We start from the raw sequence: 26,551 nt of genomic DNA, 5'->3' as shown, positions 1-26,551 counted from the left end.
ATGAAACCGAGGAATGAGCATTGCGTCCTGATTTGCAACCTCATGCCACAAGCCGTGCTCTTGGTTTGTGCATCATCGGGTCAGATTCAAGTCTGCATCGGTTAAATTAAAACATCAGAGTAAAAGTCACAGTTATACATATGAGGAGAGTTTTTCAACAACTTTGTAAGACCTTAACTCATCTTTGTTTAGCAATGCTGAGTTAATTTCACATGAGAATGCGTCAATTAAATCTCTCTCTCTCTCTCTCTCTCTCTCTCTCTCTCTCTCTCTCTCTCTCTCTCTCTCTCTCTCTCTCTCTCTCTCTCTCTCTCTCGCAAACAAGCACACAAACACATTGTCATTATACACCATGCACCTGCTTTGAGTAAGTAGAGGTCAAGTAACCACCCAGCTCTCATCAGACGTGACAGAGCGGCAGAGGAAGAGGACGTGCATCCTCCGCTCATCCTTATTCAGTTTTCTTTAATACGTTAAATTGTTTGTTGTTTACATCTACCAGGGACCGGACGCAGATTCTGTGAGTATAACCCAACTATCCCATGATTCAGAAAGTTATTTGTTTTTCCTTTTCAGTCTTTGTGATGAGTAATCTTCTTGAAACTGGTTTATGACGTAAATAGAAGATACATACATTGGGCTGTGTGTGCATTTTCTATGTTTTAATATATATGTTTAATGTTAATTAATCGTTTTTCATTAGTGATGATCCCTGTGATGTTTTTTATTATATTATACAATCAGAAAATAAGTTTTTATTTTAATGCATTAAAATCATGTCCCACTTTAAAAGAGATATATGGTCTTGGGATAATTTATATAACTCAAAGAGTTCATTACAAGTCTAATATTCTTATTTCTAACTCAATTTTTCTTTATCATCGGGTATATTTAAATGAGAAGTCAAATTATTAGAAAGCAAATGAACTCGATGATTAAACATGACCTACATGCAAATGATTGAAGACATATGTAAATCTAAGCTGTTTTATTCTGGGAAGTCGACAAAATGTTGTTCCCTGGTACATTGTGTACATCTTCAGACCTGTTTGTCACAGGATGTTAACCTGCAGGTCCCCAGAGTCTCCCATCGCATTGGTAACACCAAAGGTAACTTGGGCGATATGATCACAGGTCCTTAGAGGAAGGGTGGATGGCATACACGTGTTCACATGGAGACAGGCTCCATGACATCTGGAGACCTGATTACAAAATCATGACACATTGTAACTTCTCATGTCATGGGAAATAAAACCCACGAAGAAATATTAAACAAGTCTGGGAGAAACTCAATTGTAAAATCTGATGGACAGTTTCAAACACATTCAACAGACAGGCAGGGGAGGACCTCTCACCATGGCTTCAAGAGGAGGAACATTTCTCCTGCTACTCGCTGTAGCCTGTGCAGCCTCAGGTAAGCAGCAGCGCCCTCACACAAAGTTCTTTTCCATTTATAATTAGCATCCATGTTATTTATGTGTTATGTGTTTGAACATTACGTCCTCAGCAAAGCCTCACAATAACATGCCTGGAAAACCTAACTTCAAGAACATGGCCCAAAAACTGGTGAGTCATTTGAAGGAGATACAATCCAAAGAAATTGCATGAGGAATTTTCAAATTTACATTATCTGCTCTGCTTCTTTCAATCAGATGATGAAGTGCCAGAACATGGGTGAGAAAACTTGAAATTAGTTGAGTGTGTGCGTGTGTGTGTGTGTGTGTGTGTGTGTGTTTGTGTGTGTGTGAGTGTGTGTGTCTCCTTGTGCATGTTGAGGGCCATGTTTACACATGACTCACTAACTATGTGAATTATTCAGTCCATTCCTGACGTGTGTTATCTGTGTTGCGTTGCTGTGTTACAGGATACCAGATGCCTACCATGTTTCAGCAGAGCCCTGTTTTCAACTACAGGCAACTGTGGGTTTGGTTGATTTCCTGAAGAGAGTTTTCAAGGAGTTGTTCTCATATGTTTTATTCCTCTAATCTTGCTTCTAAAGCAAACTGAAATGAGCCGTTACACTTGTTTTAGCTTAGGAGGAGATTAATTCGCTCCAAGTTGAGAACACGTGAAGTCAAGACACGGCAGAGCAAGATCCTCGGCTCCACCTGAAGACGGTAGAAGGATGCTTATATGACAAGGAAGCAAAGTGCTCCTGGAAAACAGCGCAGTCTTGTTTGAATTTGTCTTGGATAATCAAATGTCAAGATGAATAAACAAATAAAACACGGATCATGATCTTTGGTGCCAGCTCCACTCACCTGCTTCCTGTCTCCACATTCAGCGATTTGCCTGTGGAGGAAAAGGACGAGGACTCATCCAGTTCCGACCTTTTCACGTTTCTCGATGCTCTGAAAACAGCCACAGAGGACGCAAGCAAAGACTCAAACGGCCGGGTCACCATGGTTGACTCAAATGAAATGGTGTGAAGACCCACATATACACCACCAGTCATCCACACATACCCACATGGTTTTGCACTTAAATCTCATTTATACATTATGGGTTCACAAAACAACAATCGTTGAAACATGAAATCTATTATCTTAATCTGTGGATCAAAAGTTAGTCACTGAATATTTTCAGGAGTAAAACTATGATCTTGATATTCAACATTTTATGTCATTCTTTTTTTTTATTCACGTTGATTCTTTTCTCTGTTTTTCTTTTAGCCAAACAAGATGTGGAATTGTACCAAACTTCAACAAATGATCCGACTGATGAGGAACTCCTCTGTCAGTGAACTCAAGCCAACATCTTAACAACAATTAAACTACCCATTAATAAATCAACATTTCTCTCTGGTGGTGTCATAATACCTGACATCTCTCCACAGGAAGCATCTGCATGTTACATGCAAGCCGTTGTGGCCCCCATGTCCTGGACAACTCTGACCACGCCAGGTGAAAACAACATGGACCCAGGCGAGTATGATGCAATGGTGTGGGCGGCCAAACCTGCACTGCAAGATATGCCTCCTTCAAGACTGAACCTTCCTCGTGAAGTAAAGGCTCAATACATGGAGAAGATGTGAGTATGATTTGATACAGTGACCTTCTTTGCTCTCTCTCAGCAACTTTCCTTATCATTGTAAAACTTCTGTTGGTTCAAGCATGAACATGATGCGGGACATGTACGACACCATGTCTGACCATCAAAGAGGTTCTGTGGTAAAATGGGTAAAAGAGCAGATCACTCAGAACTACTTCAACTGCACAATGACACCACCATCTGAGTCAGGAGGGGAGTCAAATCCATCAGGTCAGTAGACGCTCTCTGCAATAAAAAAAACAGTTACGCACACTTGTTTATACAGTATTCTATGAAGAACAGAAAAAATTACATTAGAAGAAACAATAAATAGAAAAATAAATACATGGAAAATTAATTCTGTAGGTATTGAAAAAGGCTACTCCTGTATTTTTTCTTTTTTATAATTAATTTTTTACATTTAATTATTCATTTATCTACAATTATTTTTCCATTTATTTTTTATTTATACATTTATATACTCATTTATAAACTCATTTCTGTGTCAATATGTTAATAAGAGAAAAGAGAGAAACTACTAGAGTACGAGCCATTAAAGCAAAAAGCAGCTTCTATGATGCAAAATCATGTGATTGAATAACACTGATTTATTCTGTAGAATCTATGGAACGCTGCAAAAGTTCACTGCAATGGCTGAACTTGAAGGCTATGAATACTTTTGGGCCTTACCTCTCCCGCCTAACTCTGCAGGATGTGGAGTCCTCTCCCAAAGAGATGGTGAGGTGCCAAGGGTGATGAAGAGCCTGTGCAGCTGGAAGTACCAAATAACCAGATTATATGTTGGTTGTTGACCTTTTTGCTTTTTCTCCTCCAGCTGTGTGAATTTTTCAAGTCGGACCGATTCACATCCACCTTGACCAGAATGAGCGAAATGAAACCCAGCCTGAGCAAGAAGTTTCTGGAAAGGATTCAGGAGTGCTACGGTGGAAGTATGGAGTTGGCACAACATACAGACAAGTATGTGTATTCTTGCACAGTTGTGTGAACGTTACTGCATTACAGATGGTTTTTTTTATCAGCACCTTGTTTGCAAAAGATGAGTTACCATGCTCAAACGGAATTAGAGATTTACAGATTTCCACTTATCATGTAGTTTCCTCAGGACACCGACGAGAGTAAATGAACATACTCTAATGTCTAAGTTGTTTTAACTCACCAACCTGATGCTGGAAGTAGGGGTCTGCAGCGCCTACTACTGGCAAGGAGATTGAACTGCAAGGCGTAAAAGGTTAACAAATCAATGAAAAGATAAATTTTCATTTGATTTTTTAGAGTGGTTTAGCATTTCGACGTTTTCTAATTTAATAATTTAACAAATTTGGATTTAATATCAGATTATTCAGAATATGTATCTGATGCACAAAATTAGACCATGAGGTAGACAACATGCAGTGGTAGTAATAGTAAGTTGTATTTATGTTTGCTGCTGGTTGAAATATAAATTTGTATACAATGTTGCTGGCCAATCAAATTAATATAAATTTATAAATTTTACTGCATCACTGCATTGAATATAGTGTTATTATATAGACTTCCAGCGTCACTGATATTGACTGTGACACAAATGTCAGATATTTGTTCTGTTATTGATTCTGTTCGGGGAGAAAAAGTCTTAAATGTTCCAACTATGGAAAGAGAGCATCGGCAGTCATTCGCTCGTTATAAAAGAAAAATGCATTCATCCCTTAAACCGTCCACAGGCTCGGCACACTGGCTTGCTACTACGATGCTCCAGACCTGACTCCTGACCTCAGCAAGAAACTCCTCTCTCAGCTTGACAACTGCAACAACCCTAGAAGCAGAAAGGTATCACATGACCTACTTATTCTTTCACACATGTCCCTCTTCCGCCAGGACTGAAGTTACACATTTCACGAATCTTCTCTTGTTGACGCTTTGTGTTTTACTTCCTCCCAACTGAAGCTGAGGAAGCGCCTTGTCCAGACTTTGATGTCAAATTCAAACACTTCTCAGTCAGTGCATGAGCTGGGCAGCAGCGTTACCTTGTTGTCTCCCAAACAACTGTCCGAACTCCCTGACAGCGATCGCGAAGCCATCCTCCAAACTATGGGGCCCAATGTCCGATGGTCAAAAGGCCAGCTGATGGCTCTGCTCACGGACAAACCGGGCGGCAAAATGGTGAGCAGTAGGGTTGGCAGCTTGTCTCAACTTCTTTTTCCTTTCCTCTGACACTTATCTCAATCTGCTTGACTTTAGTGTAAAGAGGTTACACTTGAGGAGCTGATGACCCTCCAGGAAGTTGTAGAAGGTTTGCCGAGGTGCATGCTCAAGGGCATCAGAGCCCGGGAGATGCTGGATGATCCAGATGCTCTGAGGAACATCACCAAGAGGATGAGCAGGGGGCAGCTGAAGGCCATGCTGATGGGGGTGAGTGAGGAGAAGGAAGCGGGAAAGAGAGGCTATCCACCGAGCAAACCCGAGAGAATGATAGATTATATTAAAAAAGTAAATCCATGGAAAGCAACAGATAATTTTGAGGGGGAAATGATTTGTGCTGTCTGTGATATCATTTACAAACATATTCTCAGAAAGAGTTCAATGTTTCTCTGTAGCTGCGTAAAGATGTGAATTCCTCGGAGCTGCTGTCGAAGTTGTCCAACCCTTTGCTTCGCGTTCTGTCTCTAAACGTCCTGAGGAAGACAAACAGCACTTTTTTGGACCAAGTGGAGAAAAGAACCTGGAGTCAGTCACAGGTATTGAAAATGAATGTTCTTTTTGTTTTAATAATGAACCATGACTATATCATTTAATTGTTGAATAAGGCGGTTTCAATGTTTATTCTGTAACGAGATTCATAAGCAGCTGATGATTCCCTCTTTTATTGTTTTCTCCTCAGGCAGCATACCTGGCAAAAAAGATGCATGACCAAAATCAGTTGAACTATAGGTAAGATATAAGAGATTTATCTCATCAGTCATTAAATGAGACGGTAGCATCCCTGAGCTTCTAAAATATCTTTGACTTTATATATATATAGTCATGTTTACTAAAGACTTAATATAAACAATGTATATTATAAGTTGTTTTCCATTATCTGCATATTCTTGCTGCTGTGTGTGAATTCTCTGCTCTGGCTTCACATGTGTACTTTCTACATATCATTGCCTGAAACAGAAAGCTGCGTTCAGTCCTCCAGGGTGTGACCTGTAAGATGATTGAAACAGTTGCGGACAAAGACTCTCTGGACATGGCTCAGGCCATAACTGAGAATCCACAGTGGCTCTCCAAAGTGCAGGTATATACATATATATATATATATATATATATATATATATATATATACATATATACATATACTCACACGTACACGTACAGTCATCTGTGAATTAAAACCTAATGATAACAAATGTGTTTTCAGGCGATATGTGCGTCCCGAAAACTTTTCGCGACTTTGAAGAAAGTGAGAGCTGACTATTTCCAAACCATCACAGAGGAGGAGCTGGAAAACATTCCCACTCTCATGCTTCTTAACCTCCCGTAAACAGACGCTCTTCATTTTTCCGGTCTAATTTAGATTTTCCTGATTTCCTACAATAAAGTGTCACAGCCTGAGATCTCATTTCCACTGTCCCAGGCCGGCCAATGTGGAGGACTTGCCTGACTCGGTGTGTCCTGTCTTCCTCGACAAGATGGAAGTGGCCAACATGAGCTTGTTAGCTCTGAGTGCCTCATCTCGCCCTGCACTCCTGAAGAGGGCGCTGCGCTGCTTGTCCACAGTACGCACAGGGATGCATACACTTAGTGCTTCAGTGGTGGTGGAGACTGATGTTTAGCATTTCAGCCCCAAATCTCTTGATGGGGTTGATTGTGAAGCCACTTCATAAACGCATTAAACCACCAGTGTCACACAATGAGTCCAGTGGGTTGAGACGTTTTTTCTGTACATTCGCAGGGGGAGGATTTGTCCGAACTGACCACTGAGGATGTGTCCAGGCTGGGCCAGCTGATGTGTCAGCTGTCTGCTTCCCAACTGCGCCTCATGAACCCTGATGTCATGCGCTCCAGCCTGTGGGACATGGCCACCTGCCTGCATATTCCTCAACGCCACAGAACGGATCTAATACAGCTGCTCATCCAGACTTATAAGTAGGACGTTCTCCCTGTGGGCACTGGAGTTACCACAGAGAAACATAGAGGAAGTGTGATTCATTTTCTTCTTCTTCTTCAGGGATCCATCTGATTGGTCCGCAGAGACTATGGAAGCACTGGGCCCACTCCTTCTTTTGGACGACAATGCCACATCTGCTCTGCCCAATAAGGTGTGAATCTGTTTTGGTCTCATGATGCAGCTCCTGATATCCTGTTTTAAACCTATTCCACATTTCCATCAATAAATCACCAGTCGCTCAAAATGAAGAGGGGATTTCCTTCTCTGTGTCTTCATTCATACATGTACTCTTCATGATAACTATATGGTACCCCCCCCCCCCCCTCCGTCTCTTTTAGCCCTGGATGAAGGACGTTCTCTATTTTCTGAAGTCACGTCTCCCCTACGTCTCAGACGCTCTAAAAAAGAAGTTATTTGATCTCACCATCACCCCTCCATCAAATTCAGAACGTAGAAAGAGGGCAGGTGAGGAAGAGACATCTTGTGTGTGTTGTTAATTTTTTCCCTGTAGGACTCTGCTGTATACCTTTCTATTTCTCACATGTTCTGTGTCTCTTTGCTGTTCTGTTTCTCTCAGCTACCATTACCGGTACAGAAACACCCACTGTCTCGTTGGTGGAGGTGTTGGAAATGGGCAATGTCTTTTGGAAACCTGCACAGATTGAACAGATGTCAAACGAAACCTTCGTCTCTACAGTAGAAACTCTCGGTCGCGTCCCTGACTACAGTGCAGAGCAACTGAACGTGCTCGGGAAAAAAGCAACTGAGGTAAAAGATGTTAAATGACCCAAACTGTTGAATGGTTCAACCAATCAAATCACAAAAACCATAAACTGAAGATAGAGATGGATAACATGACTTCCCGAAAAGTGATGCCAAAGTGTCTTGATTGCCCCCTGGTGGCTGGCTGCAGTGTAGCTCATAAGTCCCACCTCCTCCATGTTAGTAATGATGTATGTCCAAGTGCATATTTATCCAGAGTGTCTGGTTCTAATTAGTTATTTGATGCCAAAACAGGGTTAAACTGAATGGCTGACAGCTGAGACTAACACCCCATTGGTCCAGCGTGTGTTTCGATATCGCAGCTCCATCCCCCGACTTCTACTCCAACTAATTTAATCGCTTTAATTACTGGATAGCGGAGCAAATAATGTACTATTTAAAAGCTCAAGTGTAAATAAAACAATAATTTATTTTGGCAAACATAGAAAAGTGCATCACAAACATTCTCTCCACTGTTTTCTGGTGTGTCTGCAGTGCTTTGGCCCAGTGTCACAGATGAATGAGAGTGTGGTGATGCAGATGGGATGTTTAACCCGGAGCTTCTCGAACACAGACCTGGAGACGCTCCCCTTATCTCTGGACGCTATGGAGGACATTACTGACTGTGGCTGGATGGAGTCGCAGGTGAACTAGAAACAGCTTTGCATGCTCACGACTGTTACACTGGTGATGCTTGTGATGTCACCTAATCCTGAGGACCTCTCTCAATAGATGGAGTCAGTGTGGATGGGTGTTGCTAAATACAACAACCTGACGGCCCGGGAGCTGGGAGCTGCAGAGATGGTCATGCTGCACCAGTTCATCTGTGGCCTCAACCAGAGCGAGATCAGACAGCTCGACAAGGAAGCCTTCAAGTTTGTGCAACATTACGAACACACACATATCACGGCAGCTTAAAAATGTCTCTTAATGTAGAATGGATTCAGAAGAATGGTGTAGCTTTCATTCCAACTCCTCACCCTGAACGTTGAACTTTGCAGCCAACACGTTCATAGGTATTGTTATTTCTCTACATAAACATCTCCCAACAGAATTATTCACCATGTTAGGCTGCAGAGGGCGCTGTTGCTCAGCAGAAGCTGTATAGTGTTGCTTTAACCTCAACTATCAATGCAAGCTTTTAGTTGTCTCCCCCCCATATTTGTCATCTCTGGTCTCAATGTCTTATTCAAAGCAGTGGCTAATCAATAATAAAAAGTCCTGCTGCAAATAACATTTACAATCAACAGTGAGAATAATCTCCAACTCGTGTTATCACAGGGATGCTGTCGGCTCGATGGGGGAGAGTCGGTGCCCCTATCCAGTTGCACGCCAGTTGAAAAGTCTTGCTGTGTCAGCGTTCGGGGAGCCGAGCACCTGGACTGAAGCACGTGTGTCTGACTTGGGCAACATCATCGGTGAGGTCATTTCCTGTGTCTCTGTGTTTTCTCTGCAGGAAACCGAACTCCAGTGTAATATCATCTAAACTACGTCAGTACTCCAATTAACCCCCCCCCCCCTCCGTTTCTCTTTCCCTCAGCTGGGCTGGACAGAGCTGAGTTGGCTTCTCTGAAAGAATCTGTTTGTCCATTTTTCAGTAAAACTTCCATCCCGCTCATACCAGCTGACAACTTTGCTGTAAGTAACTTTTTTAAGAACCTTTTTCTGTCTGTCCCTCGACATTCAGCTGAAAGACAAATCCAGCAGTGGAGGAACAGTGTATTTACTTAAAGGACTAATTAACTGTTTTACTTCAAGTCAACTTCTTTTACAAATGTTGACCCTTTTCAGAAGGGATTCAACCTGCCATTAAAATGCTCCTTTTATTATATTGGATGACCAATTTTTTAAACTGTTCATTTTTGGGATTTTCTTTATCATCCTCAATGTAAAGCAATTTATTGCTTTATTTACAATAGTCATTGTTTATGACATATTAACAAGTGGATTTGAAGTGAAATAGAAATAATTAAATATTTTTCTCCACATTGAAAAAATACAATAAAATGTTGTATACACCCAATACTTATGCATTTAATGTTTCTCTTTTCATCCTTGACTAAATGTGAGGTTCCTTGAAAAGCACCATCAGATAAATGTATTACTTTTATTTTAAAACAATATGCTGCCTGTACATTAATGATACTTACACAGGCGCTTTTTGACATAGTGAGTACTGTTACTTTTGTTTATAACGTTTAGCTGATAACACTTCAGTGTTTTACTTGAATAAGATTTAAATGCTACATTTAAATTACTTGTGAGTGATTACACGATGTTGTTTTCCTGAACAACTTTTCCTTAGTCTATAATTTGTGTGTCCCTTCCTGTGTTTCCCTCCAGGGACTCTCTGCTTCTCAGCTTGAGGCTCTGGGTCCTGACAACGCTGCCATGGTGACCACTGAGCAACAAGCAGCTCTGGGGGACAAGCAGCGAGCCGCTCTCCAAAGAGCAGCGACCGGGTCTCAGGAGGAACCACAGAACACTAGCGAGTCAGGTAAGAGGATATGTGTACAATGCTCTAAATTCACATATTCTTCAGATTGTTTTTAGATTCTTAATACCTGCTGTGGAAACCTGGATTGTTAAAACTACTACTAAAAGTCTATGGTTGAAACCTAAAATTATTAATGTCATGTTCCCCCCAAAAATCTTAAGTTATTTATTATAAAGGCACTGGGTTTCTATGAGCTGTAATCACCCGGCAAACATTTTATGTCAAACATACAACAGAACAAGAATAAATTATCCGAACTGAACTGGTTCAGATTTCAGTGAAAGGCAACAATCGCAAACTCCACAATTGTCATTTGAGTCAATTAGTGTTACATGACACAAGCGCAGTATATGAAACTCTTTTCCCTTTCAAGTGAGAAGAGAAACAACAAACACAGCAATATTCCATGTGAATTGAACCAGATTTTGTGAAGATGTAGCACGCCACCGTTCACAGTATGCAAGTGTCTTACAGGGTTTTCAAATGTTGTTATGAATTAAATAATTCAAACCTCTCATCCCTCTTTCATCCAGGAGTTCCATCGCTGAGTGTTGAGGGGATCTCTGCTTTCATGAAGCCCTTTCTGGTCTTCCTCATTGGCCTCCTGTTCCTGTGAGACCAGAGTCCCCACATCCACTAGAGAAACCTGCAACTGCTTTAATTAAACACATAGCCATAGTTTGTTATTTCTTCTACATATTTCTATCAAATCATTTTATTTTAGACAATAGTATAATTCTTCAAGTTAATTTTATTTGTGATGAAGACATATTCGCAGATTGTGAGATCATTTCACAATATAAATCAACATAATCAGAACATAATCAAATAACCTGGTAGGAATGTTTATTAGGAAAGTTTTATGAATCACTCTTAAATATTCTATGTTTAATTATTCATGATAGAGTATATATTAATATATTGAGGGGAATATGTCATGTTTGTCAGTCTATACTGGATGTCTTAAGATCTCACAATCTGGATATATTTGATACTGTGCTGACAAAATGGAGAATCATAAATGATTAAAATAAATATTATGAATACACTCACGGTTGTGTTTTCAGACAAAAGTTAAAACACGACCACGTGGCAGTTTTGATTAATTTTTAATAAACATTTGGTTAGAAATTGTCTTGTCAATGCAAAAACTGAGAAGGTTTAACAGGACAGTGTGTTTCAAAGCACTGGATGATCTCCTGAGAAAGTGCTCACAGGTCGCTGTACAGTATTTTGAGGCCTCAGCGATGTCGATGTATGGATATTAGATCAGGCTTATAGATACTGTGGTCTGAGAAGTCTCAGTGAACCAGCAGCTTTCAAGACATAAACCACACAAAACAAGGTGCTACTAGAAATCAAATCAAAACACAGCAGGCAAAAATCATTTAAGCGTTCACAACATAACAGCTCTACTGAATATTCTGGGACCTTTTGTATCATGACACAGTTGCGTTAACAGTTGTCAAATTCAGTTTGTGTGTGTGGGTTCCTCTACCACAGCTCAAGTCAGTATTTTTTAGCGATACCAAAGACTGAAGAAATACTCATCAAATACAAAGTTCAACATGTCCTCATGTTCTCAGCCAAGCAGAATGAACGAGCTTAATCACATGCTCACTGACTACACGCTTGTTTACTGTAATCTCATAAAAAAAGCTTCAGACAAACATATGCCTGAATACCAAGAAAACAAAAACACATGATTTTACTTCCATCTCTTGCTAAGAGACGGAATGATTCAGTTAATCTGGTGTAAATATCGAACATTCAATTTTGTTTGAGTATTAAATATTAATTTCAATTATTGTCAAAGTTTTAGGAAAATAACTTCCAAGTGTGTACACCTATTGCTCACCATTTTTCAAATCATCATAATTATTTAAAGTTAAAATTATTTTACTTCCAAAAAGTTATTGGTCCACCGTCACCTCAATACATGAGGCATTTAAGATATGCAGGGATTTTAACTCCTACTCAGCACTTAGTACAGTAAACATTTATTAGCAGGAGTCTTTTGTTAACAATACAGACATACATTACATCTAATGGCCTCTAGAGGCAGCTACGACAGTGATGGAGCAAATCAGTTTTCCAAAGTAAAAGTTTCATAAGTCTGAGTGGGACTCATTAAGTTTGCATCTTAAATTACATTCTTTCGAGTACATAGTTCCCTCTCTGTGTAAACAGAGGTAATTTGTCTTACATATCACAAAACACATTAAAACATATGGAAGCCAATTGCTGCCTTTTACGTTGGGAATCGATCTAATAATTAGCCGTGTCTCAATGCATGTGTAGACAATGCATTTGAAGACCGATTGCGTCACAGTGGCACAACAAGACTGTCCCAAATCAAAGGCTCATTCAAACGCATCCTTACATTCCAGAGCAACGAAGGTTGCAATGGGTTGATCGTTCTCGGGCAAAGCTTTCCCAGGATTCATTGCACTCCGTTAATGAAGCTGTCTATACATCCCCCGGCGGCTGTGTGGGGCACAGCTATTGAAGGCTGTAGAAAATGGCTGCCAATAACATATACACACTTGATAGAAACTAAGCCCATAATTAATTATTCTCCAGAAAAATATATAAAAGCAACAACTTGACAGAAAAACACCTGGGTTGGCATTCAACATTCCTCCTCCTCAGTAGGATAAACATATACAAAATCTGAAATGGACACAGTACATAGTTGTCCATCAACATTCACTAAAACCTTGACATCATCACAGCAGGATTTGGTTGGAGATTCACAGCTCTTTTTTGTCAACCTGTGAATGTGGTCTGAGAACTAGTCAGACTAACTGTCTACTGACTGGCAAGTAGCTCTGATCTCATTAGTATCATTCCTGAACACAGAGATGCAGCATTAGATCCTGAATGTTGGCAGGTTGAGGCCAGACTCTTAAAATCCGTTCGCACAAACTCTCCTGTAAAATCTTTGGTTACATTAGTGCATTGGTGTGCTCACAGACACTTTTGCAGAAGTATCACCTGCCCACACCGATCTTCCACCTTGTATCTACCACCTTAGGTAGTTTTTCCTGCATTCCTTGCACTGATAAAGGCCATACCATGAGTTCTGAAATGTGTATTCAGATCAGATGCCTTTTCAAAATGTTTACCACACACCTTACAGGCCAGCGTGTCCTCCTCTTCTTTCTGAGAAGAGGGTGACGGTGGTGCAGAGCAGTCCAGAGAACTCTTATCATCATGGTTCCTGCTGCTAGCAGGGGAAGGTGCTGGGTGCAGGCTGAGGGCTTGCTGGTTGTCAGTATTTGAATCTTTCATTTTGTGGATGATAAAGCGATGGCGTGATAAGGAGGAGGTGGAAGTGAAGCAGGCTCCACACTGCAGACACTGCAGACCCCCTCCCTCGGCTCCTGATCTCTTGTGCTGGCTGATGTGCTCCAAGAATGATGTCTGGTCGTCTGTGGCAAAGCCACACGGGGCACAGCGGAATTCAGAGTCAGGAAGTGAGTGTGCAGCAGGTGCAGAGGAGGTGGACCGCAGCTTCTTCACAGGAGTCATCCCATCTGTGGACTCTTCATTGTGCTCCGTCTTCACAGCTCCTCTCCGTCTGCGCCGAGCCCCCAAGTTACTGTCCTGTTCTGAGGAGCTGTCGGCCTCATCTCTGCCTCCCTGTGACCAGAAGAATCAAAGTAAATTATTTTGAACATAGCTCAGTAAAAACTCTTGATGATGGACTGTAAAGAAAATAAAGGCTTACCACCAGAGTGTCATGGCCCACTTTGTCCTTGTGTCTCAGCTGAACATGCCTCTCCAGCAAAGCTCGAGTACTGAACGTTTTCTTACCCTCAGTACAGAACCTACATGCACACACACATACACAGATAAACTTCAATTTCTGATTGAAGTGCGTCTTCAAAACTTAATATCCAGTAGTGTGTTATTTGCCATAATTTTTTTATCTTGTAGTGTGTGCATATTAGAGAGATGAATATCTGTGAAAAATCCAGTGAGTGGTTCAACCTGACATCATTATAGGAAAGTGAAGCAATTAGCACATGTAACATCCCTCTCTCTTATTTTACAGACATCACTGATTCCAATAGTTTTACTTCACTAAGCTATATAGCGTTAGTTTTAAATTAAAACAATTTAGTGAATGTTTTAAACAACAAATGCTTTGATACCAGTTTCATACTGGAGGTGGGATACTCACTGGCAGCGGAATCCTCGATTCATGACTTTATGTTTGTCTCGTATGTGACGTCTCATACTGGAAGTTGTGGTGAAGGAACTCTCGCATTTGTTACAGGGGAACTTCTTTAGTTTCTACACGACACAAGCACATACACATCTATGAAGACATCAAACAAGCAATGGATGCATCTGAAAAAACAAATGCAGTCAATTTACCTTGCCATGCTGTTCAGCCATATGGGTAATGTAGTCATCCCGCTCTGTGTAGTTTGCATGGCAAGGAAAACACTTCCACCCTGAAGGGGTCTTCATCCTCTTTGTCTTCACCTTCTCTTCTTTATCTTCATCCTTCCATTCATCAGCATCTGAGCTTTCTAACTTCACTGCAGGTTGTGGATGAGAGGAAGCAGCTGGAGGTAGAGGCTGCTTTTGTTTTAACGTGGGAGTCTTAATGTGGGTCTGAGGAACCGGGTCAGGGTAAAAGAAATGAAAAAACATAAGGAGAGGGGTTGTATGGCTGAATTTCTTTTACTTTTCTTTTTTTCTAAACATATAATTAGATATAGATCAAGTACATAAATGAAGATATACCTTGAAATGGTCCAGTAGGGAATTCCTCTGAGAAAATAGCTTGGTGCACTCAGGGCATTTGAACACATGCACCTTCTGATTGATTAAATGCATGTCAAAGTGGACGTAGAGCAGGGGTTTGTGGGTAAAGACAGTGTCACACATGACGCATTTATATATCAATCTGTAAAAGAATAAAAAGTGTCTCAATTCAATGTGACAAAGACACTATTTTCATGTGAAAAGACAAGGTTTTAAATCTGCATGAAAGTGTGTGTATGCAATACATTGCCGGCCCTTCCGTGAGTGTTGGATGTTGGGCAGTGATGTGGTTCTGGATGCTGGGGGCAGATTTGAAAGCCATGGGACAACTGGGGCATTTGTGGAACATGTCGCAATGAGCCTGTTGGATGTGAGACTTCACAGAGTTCAGCCCGCCAAACACCACCTGGCAACTGGAACATCTGCACCGAGAGAAAGAGAGAGAGAAGAGAGATGGGTGAACAAACACCACGGCAAACTTCAATTTAATGGAACACCCATGTGAGCAGATGTCGCACCTGTATCCAATACGGCGAGCAAAATGCAAACAGGTCTCATCCAGATGTGTTTGAAATCGCGGCTGCTTGGCCGTGCCCCCGCACTCTGGGCACACGTGTGGTGCGCAGCCTTGGTGGATGCGTTGATGGGCGGCTGCACTGCAGCTGTTCGGCAGCAACATGGGAGGAGAACACTCAGAGCATGGCTGCGGGACATCGGAGGAAAAGGAAGAGACCAAAGGCATAAATTGAGTTAGACCTCATTTTGCATATGATGAGAAAATAAATTATCCTTCACTCCTTCACACTCAGTCTCTTACAGAAGTGTGTCCTGGTTTGATTTCTTGGAAGTGCTCGGCCACCTCTTCTTTGCTGCTGAACTGAGTGAGGCACTCGGGACATTTATTGTTAATGTGCTGCACCTCCTCTACTTTCTTGTTAGTTACTACTTTGTGTGACTGTAATGTTGGGTTTGCTAGGACCAGGCCTGAAGAGGATGATGACTGTGCTGAAGAGGACGGCAGGAGAGACGGAGAGAGGCCACCTGGGGAATCAAGGAGAAAGATACAACAAGGATCAAAATCACAGACAACCCCATAAACAACAACAATGTTAAATCACAGACAGGAACTACTGTCACTGACCTATTGTCGTGGGTTCATGCTGACCTATCATCTGCTCCAAAGTTACAGTTTTCATGACCAGGTGGGAACACTGCATGATGAGGCCTTTCTCCTTGTGCTCTCTGGCGTGTAACAGCAAACTGCACTTGTTGAAAAAGGCCAAGCGCTTGGCACAGTGATTGCAAGTCACCTCAATCCTCAGTGAGCGGCGGTCATAGTGTCGAGCCAAACTCTGCTCCAGGGCAAAGGCATCGCCGCACTCCAAACAACGATAACCCTGCAAGGGATCAAACATATAATACTATCAGATACCGATGAGTTCATGTAAAACAGAGAGCTGGAAAATAAGGATCTGACTTGGTCATTAATGACTTTCTGTTGATAATGTGATATCAGATGTTTTGTATGCCACAAGCCCTCTTGGAAGATAATTTTTTCTTCAAACACAAATTGAGATGCTTGTTATTCAGATGCAGAGATGTCTTATTGCGGTTATAAGGCCTTTGACTATTATGTTTTACCCATTAAATTGGATGATTGATTCATATTTTGTTGTCTTTTAAAATTTCAGAAAACAGTGAAAAATCTAAATTCCTCAGGTCCTAATGTGAAATTCATTAATGGCTTGTCTTGTCTCACCAACAATCCAATACATATTGAGTAAACTGATAGGCATTTTTAAATGAAATAATTGATCAATCATCAATAGAGCTGCTGACAAATGTTTATGTTGATCGATTGACTGATTAATTGAAAAAAATCGATCCAGCTCTAGACATAAAGCTGCTCACCTGCGCAGGCAGAGGAATGCCCCACTCTGCAGGCAGAGGCAAGCTCAGGTCTGGTTTATAACACGGCAGCAGGTTCTTGTTGTTGAGGATTTTGTTGAATGCTTCCACCAGGTTGGTCTGACTCTTGGATATGATCGCCCCAGTGTTGTTGACTATGGATGCTGGTTTGCTGCCACTTTGAGAGGTCAGAGGTGAAGGTGAGGTGAGAATCATTCCACTGTTGAGAGTCTTCTGGCCAAGACTGCGCAGGTTGATCCCACCTGCGCCAACTCTCTGCGGGGACACGGAGGGCAGGGCAGCAGTTTTGGTGATGCTGACAGCTGTGGGGGAAGCTTTAGGTTTGGTGTCCACTAAAGATTTCTGTTTAACCGTACTGGCAGCTTGAGCTGTTGCAGCAGACGCATCCTGAAGCATTGCAACTGCAGGCGGCGGAGCTCTCTGTGGTAGCACCCTCTTGGTTTTTGTGTTAAGACATTCTGGTGAAGATTTGGAACCCTCCACAGCCCTGGAAGTGGCTCTTGCACTTCTCATGGGTGCCACACCGGTCACAGTTCTTGTGATGCTTCCTGTACGCATTTTGATTTTAACTTTGAGGGGACGCAGTGGTGATGAATCCTTCTCTGCAGCAAAAGCAGACATAGTATCCTCAGATGATGTCCCAGCACCACTGGTCTCCTCATTTAACTTTTCTCTATCTCCAGACATCTTTTCACTCAGATCCTCAGTGCGACCTGGCATCTCCTCGCTGCTAGGCTCAATATCCATGAGCTCCTCTAGGTGATGAGCGTCCGCGGGGTTCACCAATAGACCTGGTGTTTTGGCCAAATCAGGGCTGCTGCTACTTTTGGGGACCACAAGACCTGTCTCACTGGGCGGTGGGCTCTCGGGTGAGTCCCTCTCATCAATCACATGCTCTGGGTATTTCTCTTCTTGAACCGATGCAGAGCCCGTAATGACAGAGGGAAGGGAGTCCTTGGTGCTCTGCAGCTGAGGAGCTGCAGTGGGAGACCTAGGGGTTCTAGGATGCCCTTGATCCTCATGAAGCTGTTTAGGTTTTGCAGAGAGATTAGGAGGCTTGGAAATGTCACGAGAAGGTTTTAGAGGAGACCTGAGTAACTCAGATCTCATTTTAAATTTGGGAGGGGAGGACATAATAGATTCTGGGCTCTCTTGGATCACTAGCGGACTACCTATGTCTGGTTCTGAGTCATAATCATCTGAGTGTATAAATCCCACTTTAATACTCCCATTTTGTGGTAAAGGAGAGGATGATGAGTTACCGAGGAGACAAGCTTCTTCTTTCTGAGGGGAGTGTGGAGAACGTTGTGGGCTGACAGAGCATGGAGTCGATGAGCTGGTCAGAGACTGGGGAAAGAGCAGGGGCTTCAAACTGTTCATGACATCAGTTGTATGATGGGTCGGTGCGACCTCCGCTCCTTTATCTCTGTCTCCCTCATCATCATCATCATCATCATCATCATCCAGAGTGGAGGGACGCAGGGACCACGCTCCCTGATCCCGGGGGACAGATCCCTCAAAGCCGTTGGCCATCTTCGGCTCCGCGGCAGCATCGGCTGTCAGTTTGGGAACAAGCTGTGAGTTGAAGCTGACCTGAACCCGAGGGGCTGAGTTACCACTTGAAGGATTGTCCGTTTTATCAGCATCATACTTCTCCTCCTCTTCAACAGACTCGGAGCGCACTCTGTTCTTCACAATGACGCTGACCAAGGGCCGGTCGGAGTCTGAGGCAGGGGAGCAGGGAAAGCATGACGGAGACCCATCGGCGTTGGTCCCCCCTTCATCCCGCTGCTCCTCCGGACTGGACTGGATGGCCTCCTTGGCATCAATGTCAGGAATATCAAAAGCCGCCAGCAGATCATCAAAGTCTGGGGTCTTCATGTCCCCCATCGACGGCTCAAGGCTCAACAACTATCAAGCAAAAACAAACTCATGTAAATACACAAAATCAGAGTAACACGTGAAAACCTCATTGAATCCTAAGTGTTGACAGAGCTGAGTTTGAACTTCTCCGTCTGTAAACAGCTGTTTCTACAGGAAGCTCCGGTGTGTTGTGGTCGAAGCAACAAGTTGGTGGTGTGTTGCTGCTCTAACACACACTTCACTGACGATAACCCCCCCACACACACAGCTGTAATGAAGAGACACGAGTTAAACAAAGTTGAAGATGTCAACTGTCAAGCGGCAACAAGTGGGAGCGTCTGCTAACAGCTAGCTACGTGTTAGCATTCGCCTGCTAGCTGGCCTCGCTAACGTCAAGCGACCAACTGCACTGTAAGAGTCAGTTTAAGAGTGTGAATAGCTCAGAGCGACATGTAGCTAGCGCGCTGTTGATAAATCGTGTTTAATGCATGGTAGGTTGACTTAGGCTGAAGCTCGCTGAAGCTAACGTTAGCTTGTAGTTAGCTATAGTTACCTGCTAGTTTGCAATTGGTTCCTGAGTTTTCTGTCGGACGCAGAAGTTTCCCGTCACCACATCATGCGACGGTCACTTCCCGACAGCCCTGCACGTGTTCATGTTTCCAACAACTCCAAATAAACCAGATTATATAACTCTTCCCTTCATCAATATATGAACATGTCATCCTAGAGAAAAGATAAAATACCCGAACCCCCCCCCCTTCTCCAAAAGTAAAAGAGACTCATTTGAAACATATTTACCCTTATGACTTTTTAAAGCCAATATAAATAAAAATATGTTATTTTGTTATTCAGATATTTAAACCTTGAGCATCTTTTTTAACTTCATTTTTATTTATTTTCGGGATCGTTGAGCTCTCAGGGCCACCGTACTACGAGCACTGACAGGCACTGACAGACAACCGTGCCCCCACGGGACACAAAAATCGATTCACAGACAAACAAAATGTGCAATTCTTCCTGTGCTTAGTTTCTCATGAGAATGAGCAGGTAATCCAATCCTTAATATTAATATAACTGCTGAAGTTTAGCAGGCTGTCGTGTTGGCAGGACTTCATCTAACTATTCTTTGCACAATATCTTACAATTAAAAAAAAAAAAAAAAAAATTAAGTCAAAAAGAAAATTATAATAATTATGTATTTTTTTTTTTATTTTAATTAAAAAATTGCGGCCTATTGTGCACATTCTGCGCACAGGTCCATCGCGCACCTTCTGCGCAGAAGCCCACTGCGCAGGAATTGCACGAGCAGTTTTTTTAAATATTAATTTAATTAACATAGTGTAAGATATTGTGCAATTAAAAGTTGGTTGAGATTTAATTTAATATAATTCTGAAAATTCATGCAAAACCTTGTAGTTTATATTCGGTGATGAAATAAATGATATATTGTTCCCATCAACTATCACAAGGAGTAAGGGTCACTCATTACTCATTACTCATTAATCAAATCAAACCTCCTGCCTCCTGAACTTTTACCTTGAATGTGAGCTGTCTCTCTGTCCCCCTCTGGATGTCCTCGTTCAAGTTTAGCTTCTCAGGTTGACTTCCACTTCATGCCTCACTACTGCACAAATCTACAATAACAACAAATCCCTGGATCTTTGCTGCTTAATTTCCAAGCAGTCTGCTGCTGCTTGTTTCCATGTGATGTCCTGAGGCTGCCCCCTGCTGGCTGCTGGGTTCCTCTGTTTTCCATAAAAGAAAATCTTTATTATCCTTCAAGGGCAATTTGATGTACAACCAAAAATCACTGCACAACAAAATTAAACCAATATATACAATGTAAAACCGTATAGACTAAGTAGCAGGGCTAAATTAGCTTTTGATAAATTAATTGATAAGTCGACCAAAAGAAAATTACCCGTCAACAACTTAAATATTCTATAAACATTTCATTCTACTGTTAAAGCAACAATTCCAAATGTTTGCTGCACCCATTTTCTCAAAGGTGCTGATTTGACACTTTTCTCAGTCACAGTAGGATTTTAAACTCTTGGTTTGACAAAACATCACTTCAGGCTAAAATAAATTGTAAATGTTACTCTCCAGATTATATACCTGAAAACACACACAAAAAAATATTAGTATCAGCTGTACATTTTACCATCTTTAATTTACTGTTTTGGCATTAGGTATCACCAAAAGTCTGAAGGAGCCGTTTTAAACTTTTCTCTTGCTTCGTAACTGTTTTTGGATTGAAATATTCTGCAAGAAAAGTAAAGATCTTTAAATATGTTTACTGATGTCACCTATCATTAAGTTAATACACAACTATTGTTCTCCAATCTCACTGTGTCCATTTGTATCTCCCTGAATTCACATTTATTCATTGCGTGAAATAATATAAATCATTATACACCGTTAACAAAGTGATTCAAGCATACAAAGTAAATTAATTTCAAGAATCACATAAGGTTTCACAATCTAAATTTATTAAGAGATGTAATTGGCCCATGCTGTTGAGTAGTTATATTAGAAACGATTCAAAAGGAAGAATGTGCTTGACACAAATAAATGAAAATCAGAAATCATTCAACCTTAAGTTGAAAAAAGGCAAACATTGTTTACAGTTCACACAGATACATAAACAAAAGATGAACAAAACATTTCCTGTGTTGAGGGGAGAAATAATATACCCCGAATAACACACGCAGTGCAACTCTCAGGTCTGTTTATTCATCATATGTTAATTTTTTCTTCATGTGTTTATTTCTTTTTCTCCTCATCTTTCTTGGCGTCGGGTTTAGAGCCAGTCTGGGAAGCAAGAGAACCCATGGCGTTACGGATGGCCTCATTGTTGGGATCGACTCCAGGAAGGTTTTCCAGGACGCTCTGGAGGAACTCTGGATCCTGCATAACATCGTAGTCCTCCTCATCCTAGATACAGATAATAACGTATTGTAACCTTTGCCTTTCAATACCATCAAATTAACAACTATAACTGGTAAAGGCTTGCGCTTACCTTCGGCTCACTGGAATCCATGTCAGCTCCGGTGTCCATGTCCTCAGCTCCAAACTCTGCAGATAAACCAAAAGGAACAGAAATGGTGTTTAAGAAGGAAACATGGGGTTGGTGGGTGATTGGGCACATTTTTGACCTGAATGTTGCTGTTGATCCAAAATGACAAACACAAACATTTTACTGTTTGATCCACTGCTGATTAAAATATAACATTTTAACCACATCTAAAGTCTGAATATTTTTTGGGCGAAAAACAAATAAACCAATTCGGTATGTTACTTTAAATCAAAATAACTATACCGCTGTCTACCACTGACATAGTTATACCATTGTTGTCTCACACTGCATTCGTAAGATATAATAAACTTTGCAAATATTGACTTAAAACTAAAACAGGCATTTAATACTGTTGATTTGCTGGAAAGAGCTTGTATTTCAAGGTCATTCATTCTCGGATGAAGGAAACTCTGATAATTCTAAATGCATGATTGACCTGCTACTGGTCCCTGCATAGACATCTGCAGAGCGTAGGCAATCTGCTCATCCTCTGTCATGCGGCTGAAGTCTGGTAAAGCAGGTGTGGAGGACTCTGTTTGTGGAACAGACATCTTCAGGAGGGCATCCTCAGACTCTGAAACAAAAAGAAAAATATGCCATGTCAACACACTCATGCTGAAAGTAATAAACCCCATGTCAGCAAAAATGAAAGGAAATGGGCAACATAATTGTTTCCTACCATCTGCGACAGGAGAGGAAATGGCTCCATCAGCAGCTGATGCAACACCGGTTCTGCGAGCTTCATCCTCCTGCCGTTGTCTTTGCTCCTCCATAGACACCCTCAGAGCCTAGCGCAAAAAAGAAGAGGAAGAAATAAATCATAATGAATTTTTTACTACAAGTAATTATTTTAGGATTTTTCCCTCCATGAATGTATGATTCTTTTGGAATTGCTGCAGCCTAAAATACACAATTTCACTTCAGCCAAATCTAAAAGATTACAATTTGTGATATGTAAGCACACCCTACCACCAATAGTGACATATCGTTTTTACAGGCAGTCCTCTATCGACTGGTTTGTACTATGACATTTGTGCCCAAAGGTAGCATGTGACAGCAACAAGTTTGGTCCTGGAAACTGGCAAGCATCAATCTATATGGCCTTGATTTTACAATATCTCAAAGTCAACCAATGACTTTCAATTGTGCGTTTGGATTTATCAGCCAACTGCATCACCGACTCTTTAGTATTATTTTTGTTTGGTGAATGATGATGTCTCCATCTCCAGTAAAAAGAAAGCAAGTTTGACATCAATGTGTTTGGCTTCCAGTTTTGTGTGGGGACTGCTACGATGGGTGAAAGTTGCAAGGTCACAAAGATTTCAAGATGAATATTTGAATACTGCGATACCCCTTCTCTCTTACCAAGGCCAGCTCCGGGTCTGCACTGGGATCCACTCCAAACTCAAAGTCACTGGCGCCCAGGCCTAGAACTGCACCTCCCTCTCCAGCCAGGATGGGTGAGGAGAGCAGGGCATCAGCCAGACTGGGGCCTGGAGGTACTGTGACCAAGTGGGAGCCTGCACCTTCTTTACCATTCAGTGTGGTGATAAAGGCTGTCAGCTTCTCTGTGTTCATCTCCTGCAAGGAAGAGAAAGAGGGTGGGCGTGTGGAGCACCAAATATTTGTGATAAGATATATAAAATAGTACATAATTAAGAGGTTGTGTGTGTGTGTTTGTGTAGTGCTTCAATGAAAAAATACCTCCTCTCCAAAGTTAATGATATCCACGTTGACTTTCTCTTTCTTCAGACGCTTCGCCATTTTGACCAGCTACATGAAAAGAGAAAGAGGCATAACTGTAGAGGCACTTTTAATAATGTATCCCGATTACTGTCTACCTTCACATCCAAATCTTTAAAGTATGATATGAAAGTCTATATGGAAATAATATGGAAAACACACACCGATTGATTTAACTCACTTCTTTTTCGTTGTCTTCAACTGGGCTTCCAACAAATGCAATAATGCGCATCTTGTGGTTTTTGCCCTGTCTGTGCTTCAATGCCAACTGCAGAAAGAAACATGGTGAATAAAAAGATAAGAACCGTGTGACTTGACAAAATGCACTTGAGTTATAATCAGAAGATTAAATTATTTTTCACCACAGACATCTTGCATACCATAGCATGGGAAGAACAGGTGTAATGCATTACAATAAGCAGACTATATTGTATTTGGCTCACTGGAATGGCATACTGGGACTCAATTGATTTACGACATCAACTTGAACTGATCTGTCTACATGTTCCTAAATTTCAACTTTGTGTTCCTTTTTTCCAGCTCCTATTGTGTTACTTTCCCACTGTGTAGTGTTAATCACAAACTCACATGTGCCACCCTGATGCCCGTGCAGAAGCTGATGTTTCCTATGGGCTGCACAGCATGCAGCTTGGACAGTATTCTCCCCGTGTCTGGAGTCAGTGTGGTCAGCACCTCACAGTTGCTGCACAGAGTCATAACACACTTCTGTTATTAGATTATCATATATTAAGTGTCACTACACTGATTCAAACACACAGCCTCTTACTTTGCCATGGTGATGAGGCCCACGTTGTTTTCAGGGTTGCTGCGGGTCTTCGAGTGACACACAATGATAACTGCATCCTGCTGAGCCTGCAGCCTGGTGGGCAGAAAGTCTCCATTTCGCATGTACTCACTGTTGTCCACACTAAGGAACATAAACAACAAGGTTAGTGATCTCTTCAGAAAAGACATACACACAGATTGGACTAGAACTGGTTGATATGGACACAAATTATCTGAAGATGAAACGTTTTCATATCAGTCAATATTGTTGCCCAGCCCTAGATTGGACAAATATTGGTTGTATATCCACATACAATACATATATTTTCCCTCTGTGATTATAAAGAGAAACAATTGGATCATTGGGTCAGTTGACTACAGTTTAGAAAAAAATGATTAGTGGCTGAATAAAGTTATCAAGCAGCAATGTCAAACATTTAATTATATCTACTTCTCAGAAGCAAATATTGTCATCTTTAGGTAGTTTGATACTATTAATAACTATCTTTTACATTCAGGGTAATTTCACTATTTCTTTACCATCAAATGACAGAAAATATAACAAAAACAATCATCTAAAGATCCAAATAAAACGATGCAGCCCCAATGAAAAAACTCAACCACAATGGAAATGAATGTAATAAGCCGGGTTGTGATTAAAATAAATGACTGTTGTTTTTTTTATATAGCTAGAACAACATGACTGATAAACATGTTAACTCTGGTTTATCCTTTACTTTATCAAGTAAAGGAAACAACAGACCCATCATGGGATGACAGCTTTTGTTAGCTAGCTAATGCTAACCCGTTAAACAAAGATATTGTGATTAAATTACGATTCCGCTGCCGGTGAGATTAATTTACACAATCAGCACAACCTCACCGGTTAGCGCGAGTGTGGATGTAACGTGATCAAATGTCTGGAACGTGCTTGTGAAGCGGTTGGTTAGCTTTGTTCTGGAAGCTAAAGCTAGCTGACGTTAGCTAGGTGACTCAGGGGGTAGCCCGAGCATCTTCAGTGTAAAATAAATGGTGTGAACCTGAGCCATCTGGGTGTCGACCCCAGAACGAGCTGCACACTTCCACACTTCATATGTCCCACCGGTGTCTCACTGTCAGTCAACTCTGTCACTTTAAACGTGTTTCTGTCTCCTTACCAGACCATAGTGCTCTCAAGCCCCATCTTGACGTCCCAGACCCAGATCCACTACGCCGACGTGGTGGCTTGTGGGTAATGAAGTCTTTTCTTGTATGTGCAGACATTAAAATATGTTGCGTTTGAACTGAATAGGGAGCTCCAGGTAAACCTCTTTTCTATGCCGATACTGCTAGGGTTGGTTCTGAGTTGGTTCAACCCAAATAAGTTAAATATTATTCAATCCTCTTTTCAGATTAAACATCAAACAAGGTCAGATTGATTTTTCTTCTAGGCCAGCCAAGTGTTGCTGCCAGAGCCGAACTAGTTTTTTCTGGCCAAGAGTCAGTTCTTTGGCTGTTGAAACAAAACAAAAACTGGTTCGCATGAGGTAATGGCTCTGTACCGGTCCTTGAACTGCCTTGGTGGAAATAGGGTTATTAGAAATATAACATATACCACATCCATGGCCTTATTTAAAATAAATATATATATATATATATATATATGTCAGTCTGTACTATTCAGCACCATTAATGATGTAGTAGACCTTTGAGTTAGGTAATAAGCTACAAGTTAATGTGGTGCTTTTACTTTTATTTCGGTAAATGTTTTATTTAAGTGTGCTTTTACTTTATAAAATGTTTGAATACTTCCTTCACCACTGAGCACAATGCATGATGGTGTGTGTGGCTCGGTTAGTGACCGTCAGTTGTACACTACAAGATGCTTTGAGTCCACTATATACCGTTTACAAAATCTCATGAAACATTTGGACAGCACTACAAATTGGCA

General features: G+C 41.3%; 3 protein-coding genes across 5 annotated transcripts; 1 reads left to right on the top strand and 2 right to left on the bottom strand.

Annotated features, from left to right (window-relative positions):
• The first annotated feature begins 2,234 nt into the window (after positions 1–2,234).
• On the top strand, positions 2,235–11,271 carry otoa (otoancorin). The gene is made up of 24 exons (XM_062398996.1): positions 2,235–2,423; positions 2,673–2,735; positions 2,837–3,030; positions 3,113–3,261; positions 3,650–3,768; positions 3,866–4,008; positions 4,752–4,857; positions 4,975–5,190; positions 5,269–5,439; positions 5,625–5,765; positions 5,909–5,958; positions 6,187–6,307; positions 6,431–6,549; positions 6,647–6,788; positions 6,971–7,158; positions 7,241–7,331; positions 7,519–7,663; positions 7,758–7,948; positions 8,438–8,587; positions 8,675–8,817; positions 9,224–9,360; positions 9,483–9,580; positions 10,286–10,439; positions 10,973–11,271. The coding sequence occupies exons 1-24, from the start codon at positions 2,235–2,237 to the stop codon at positions 11,053–11,055; spliced, it is 3,303 nt and encodes a 1,100-aa protein (XP_062254980.1). The 3' UTR covers positions 11,056–11,271.
• A 261-nt stretch (positions 11,272–11,532) lies between these two features.
• On the bottom strand, positions 11,533–19,712 carry znf687a (zinc finger protein 687a). 2 transcript variants are annotated; one of them, XM_062398741.1, is made up of 11 exons: positions 19,567–19,712; positions 17,133–19,061; positions 16,363–16,618; positions 16,039–16,262; positions 15,740–15,924; positions 15,467–15,643; positions 15,201–15,363; positions 14,826–15,068; positions 14,629–14,741; positions 14,173–14,272; positions 11,533–14,084 (listed from the first exon to the last, which is right to left on the bottom strand). In XM_062398741.1, the coding sequence occupies exons 2-11, from the start codon at positions 19,038–19,040 to the stop codon at positions 13,473–13,475; spliced, it is 3,981 nt and encodes a 1,326-aa protein (XP_062254725.1). In that variant the 5' UTR covers positions 19,041–19,061; positions 19,567–19,712; the 3' UTR covers positions 11,533–13,472. The 2 variants fall into 2 exon arrangements, with proteins under 2 accessions (XP_062254725.1, XP_062254726.1); XM_062398742.1 differs by having other exon boundaries at positions 16,387–16,618.
• Positions 19,713–21,483: 1,771 nt separating this feature from the next.
• LOC133964573 (26S proteasome non-ATPase regulatory subunit 4-like) lies at positions 21,484–25,928 on the bottom strand. Of its 2 annotated transcripts, none has more exons than XM_062398740.1 (10): positions 25,779–25,928; positions 24,623–24,763; positions 24,424–24,538; positions 24,017–24,103; positions 23,797–23,865; positions 23,458–23,673; positions 22,772–22,880; positions 22,529–22,666; positions 22,036–22,091; positions 21,484–21,950 (listed from the first exon to the last, which is right to left on the bottom strand). In XM_062398740.1, exons 1-10 carry the CDS (start codon positions 25,802–25,804, stop codon positions 21,780–21,782), a joined length of 1,128 nt encoding a protein of 375 aa, XP_062254724.1. In that variant the 5' UTR covers positions 25,805–25,928; the 3' UTR covers positions 21,484–21,779. The 2 variants fall into 2 exon arrangements, with proteins under 2 accessions (XP_062254724.1, XP_062254722.1); XM_062398738.1 differs by lacking the exon at positions 25,779–25,928 and adding an exon at positions 25,662–25,729.
• Positions 25,929–26,551: the final 623 nt, after the last annotated feature.

Source organism: Platichthys flesus, chromosome 11 (genome assembly GCF_949316205.1).
Source record: "Platichthys flesus chromosome 11, fPlaFle2.1, whole genome shotgun sequence".
In the NCBI taxonomy this organism is placed as follows: domain Eukaryota; kingdom Metazoa; phylum Chordata; class Actinopteri; order Pleuronectiformes; family Pleuronectidae; genus Platichthys; species Platichthys flesus.
The sequence above is the reverse complement of the archived record's forward strand: the minus strand, read 5'-3'. Positions and strand labels throughout refer to the sequence as shown.

Excerpts from the sequence above, each read along its gene's own strand:
- otoa (XM_062398996.1), top strand. The coding sequence starts at position 2,235 with ATGATCTTTGGTGCCAGCTCCACTCACCTGCTTCCTGTCTCCACATTC. Across the intron at positions 2,424-2,672 it reads TGGTTGACTCAAATGAAATG|CCAAACAAGATGTGGAATTG; the intron begins GTGTGAAGACCC and ends TTTTTCTTTTAG. Across the intron at positions 10,440-10,972 it reads ACAGAACACTAGCGAGTCAG|GAGTTCCATCGCTGAGTGTT; the intron begins GTAAGAGGATAT and ends TCTTTCATCCAG.
- znf687a (XM_062398741.1), bottom strand. The coding sequence starts at position 19,040 with ATGGGGGACATGAAGACCCCAGACTTTGATGATCTGCTGGCGGCTTTT. Across the intron at positions 14,273-14,628 it reads AATCGAGGATTCCGCTGCCA|GTTCTGTACTGAGGGTAAGA; the intron begins GTGAGTATCCCA and ends GTGTGCATGTAG. Across the intron at positions 14,085-14,172 it reads TGGGCCATGACACTCTGGTG|GGAGGCAGAGATGAGGCCGA; the intron begins GTAAGCCTTTAT and ends TTCTGGTCACAG.
- LOC133964573 (XM_062398738.1), bottom strand. The coding sequence starts at position 25,714 with ATGAAGTGTGGAAGTGTGCAGCTCGTTCTGGGGTCGACACCCAGATGG. Across the intron at positions 23,674-23,796 it reads TCATTAACTTTGGAGAGGAG|GAGATGAACACAGAGAAGCT; the intron begins GTATTTTTTCAT and ends TCTTCCTTGCAG. Across the intron at positions 22,881-23,457 it reads CAGACCCGGAGCTGGCCTTG|GCTCTGAGGGTGTCTATGGA; the intron begins GTAAGAGAGAAG and ends TTTTTGCGCTAG.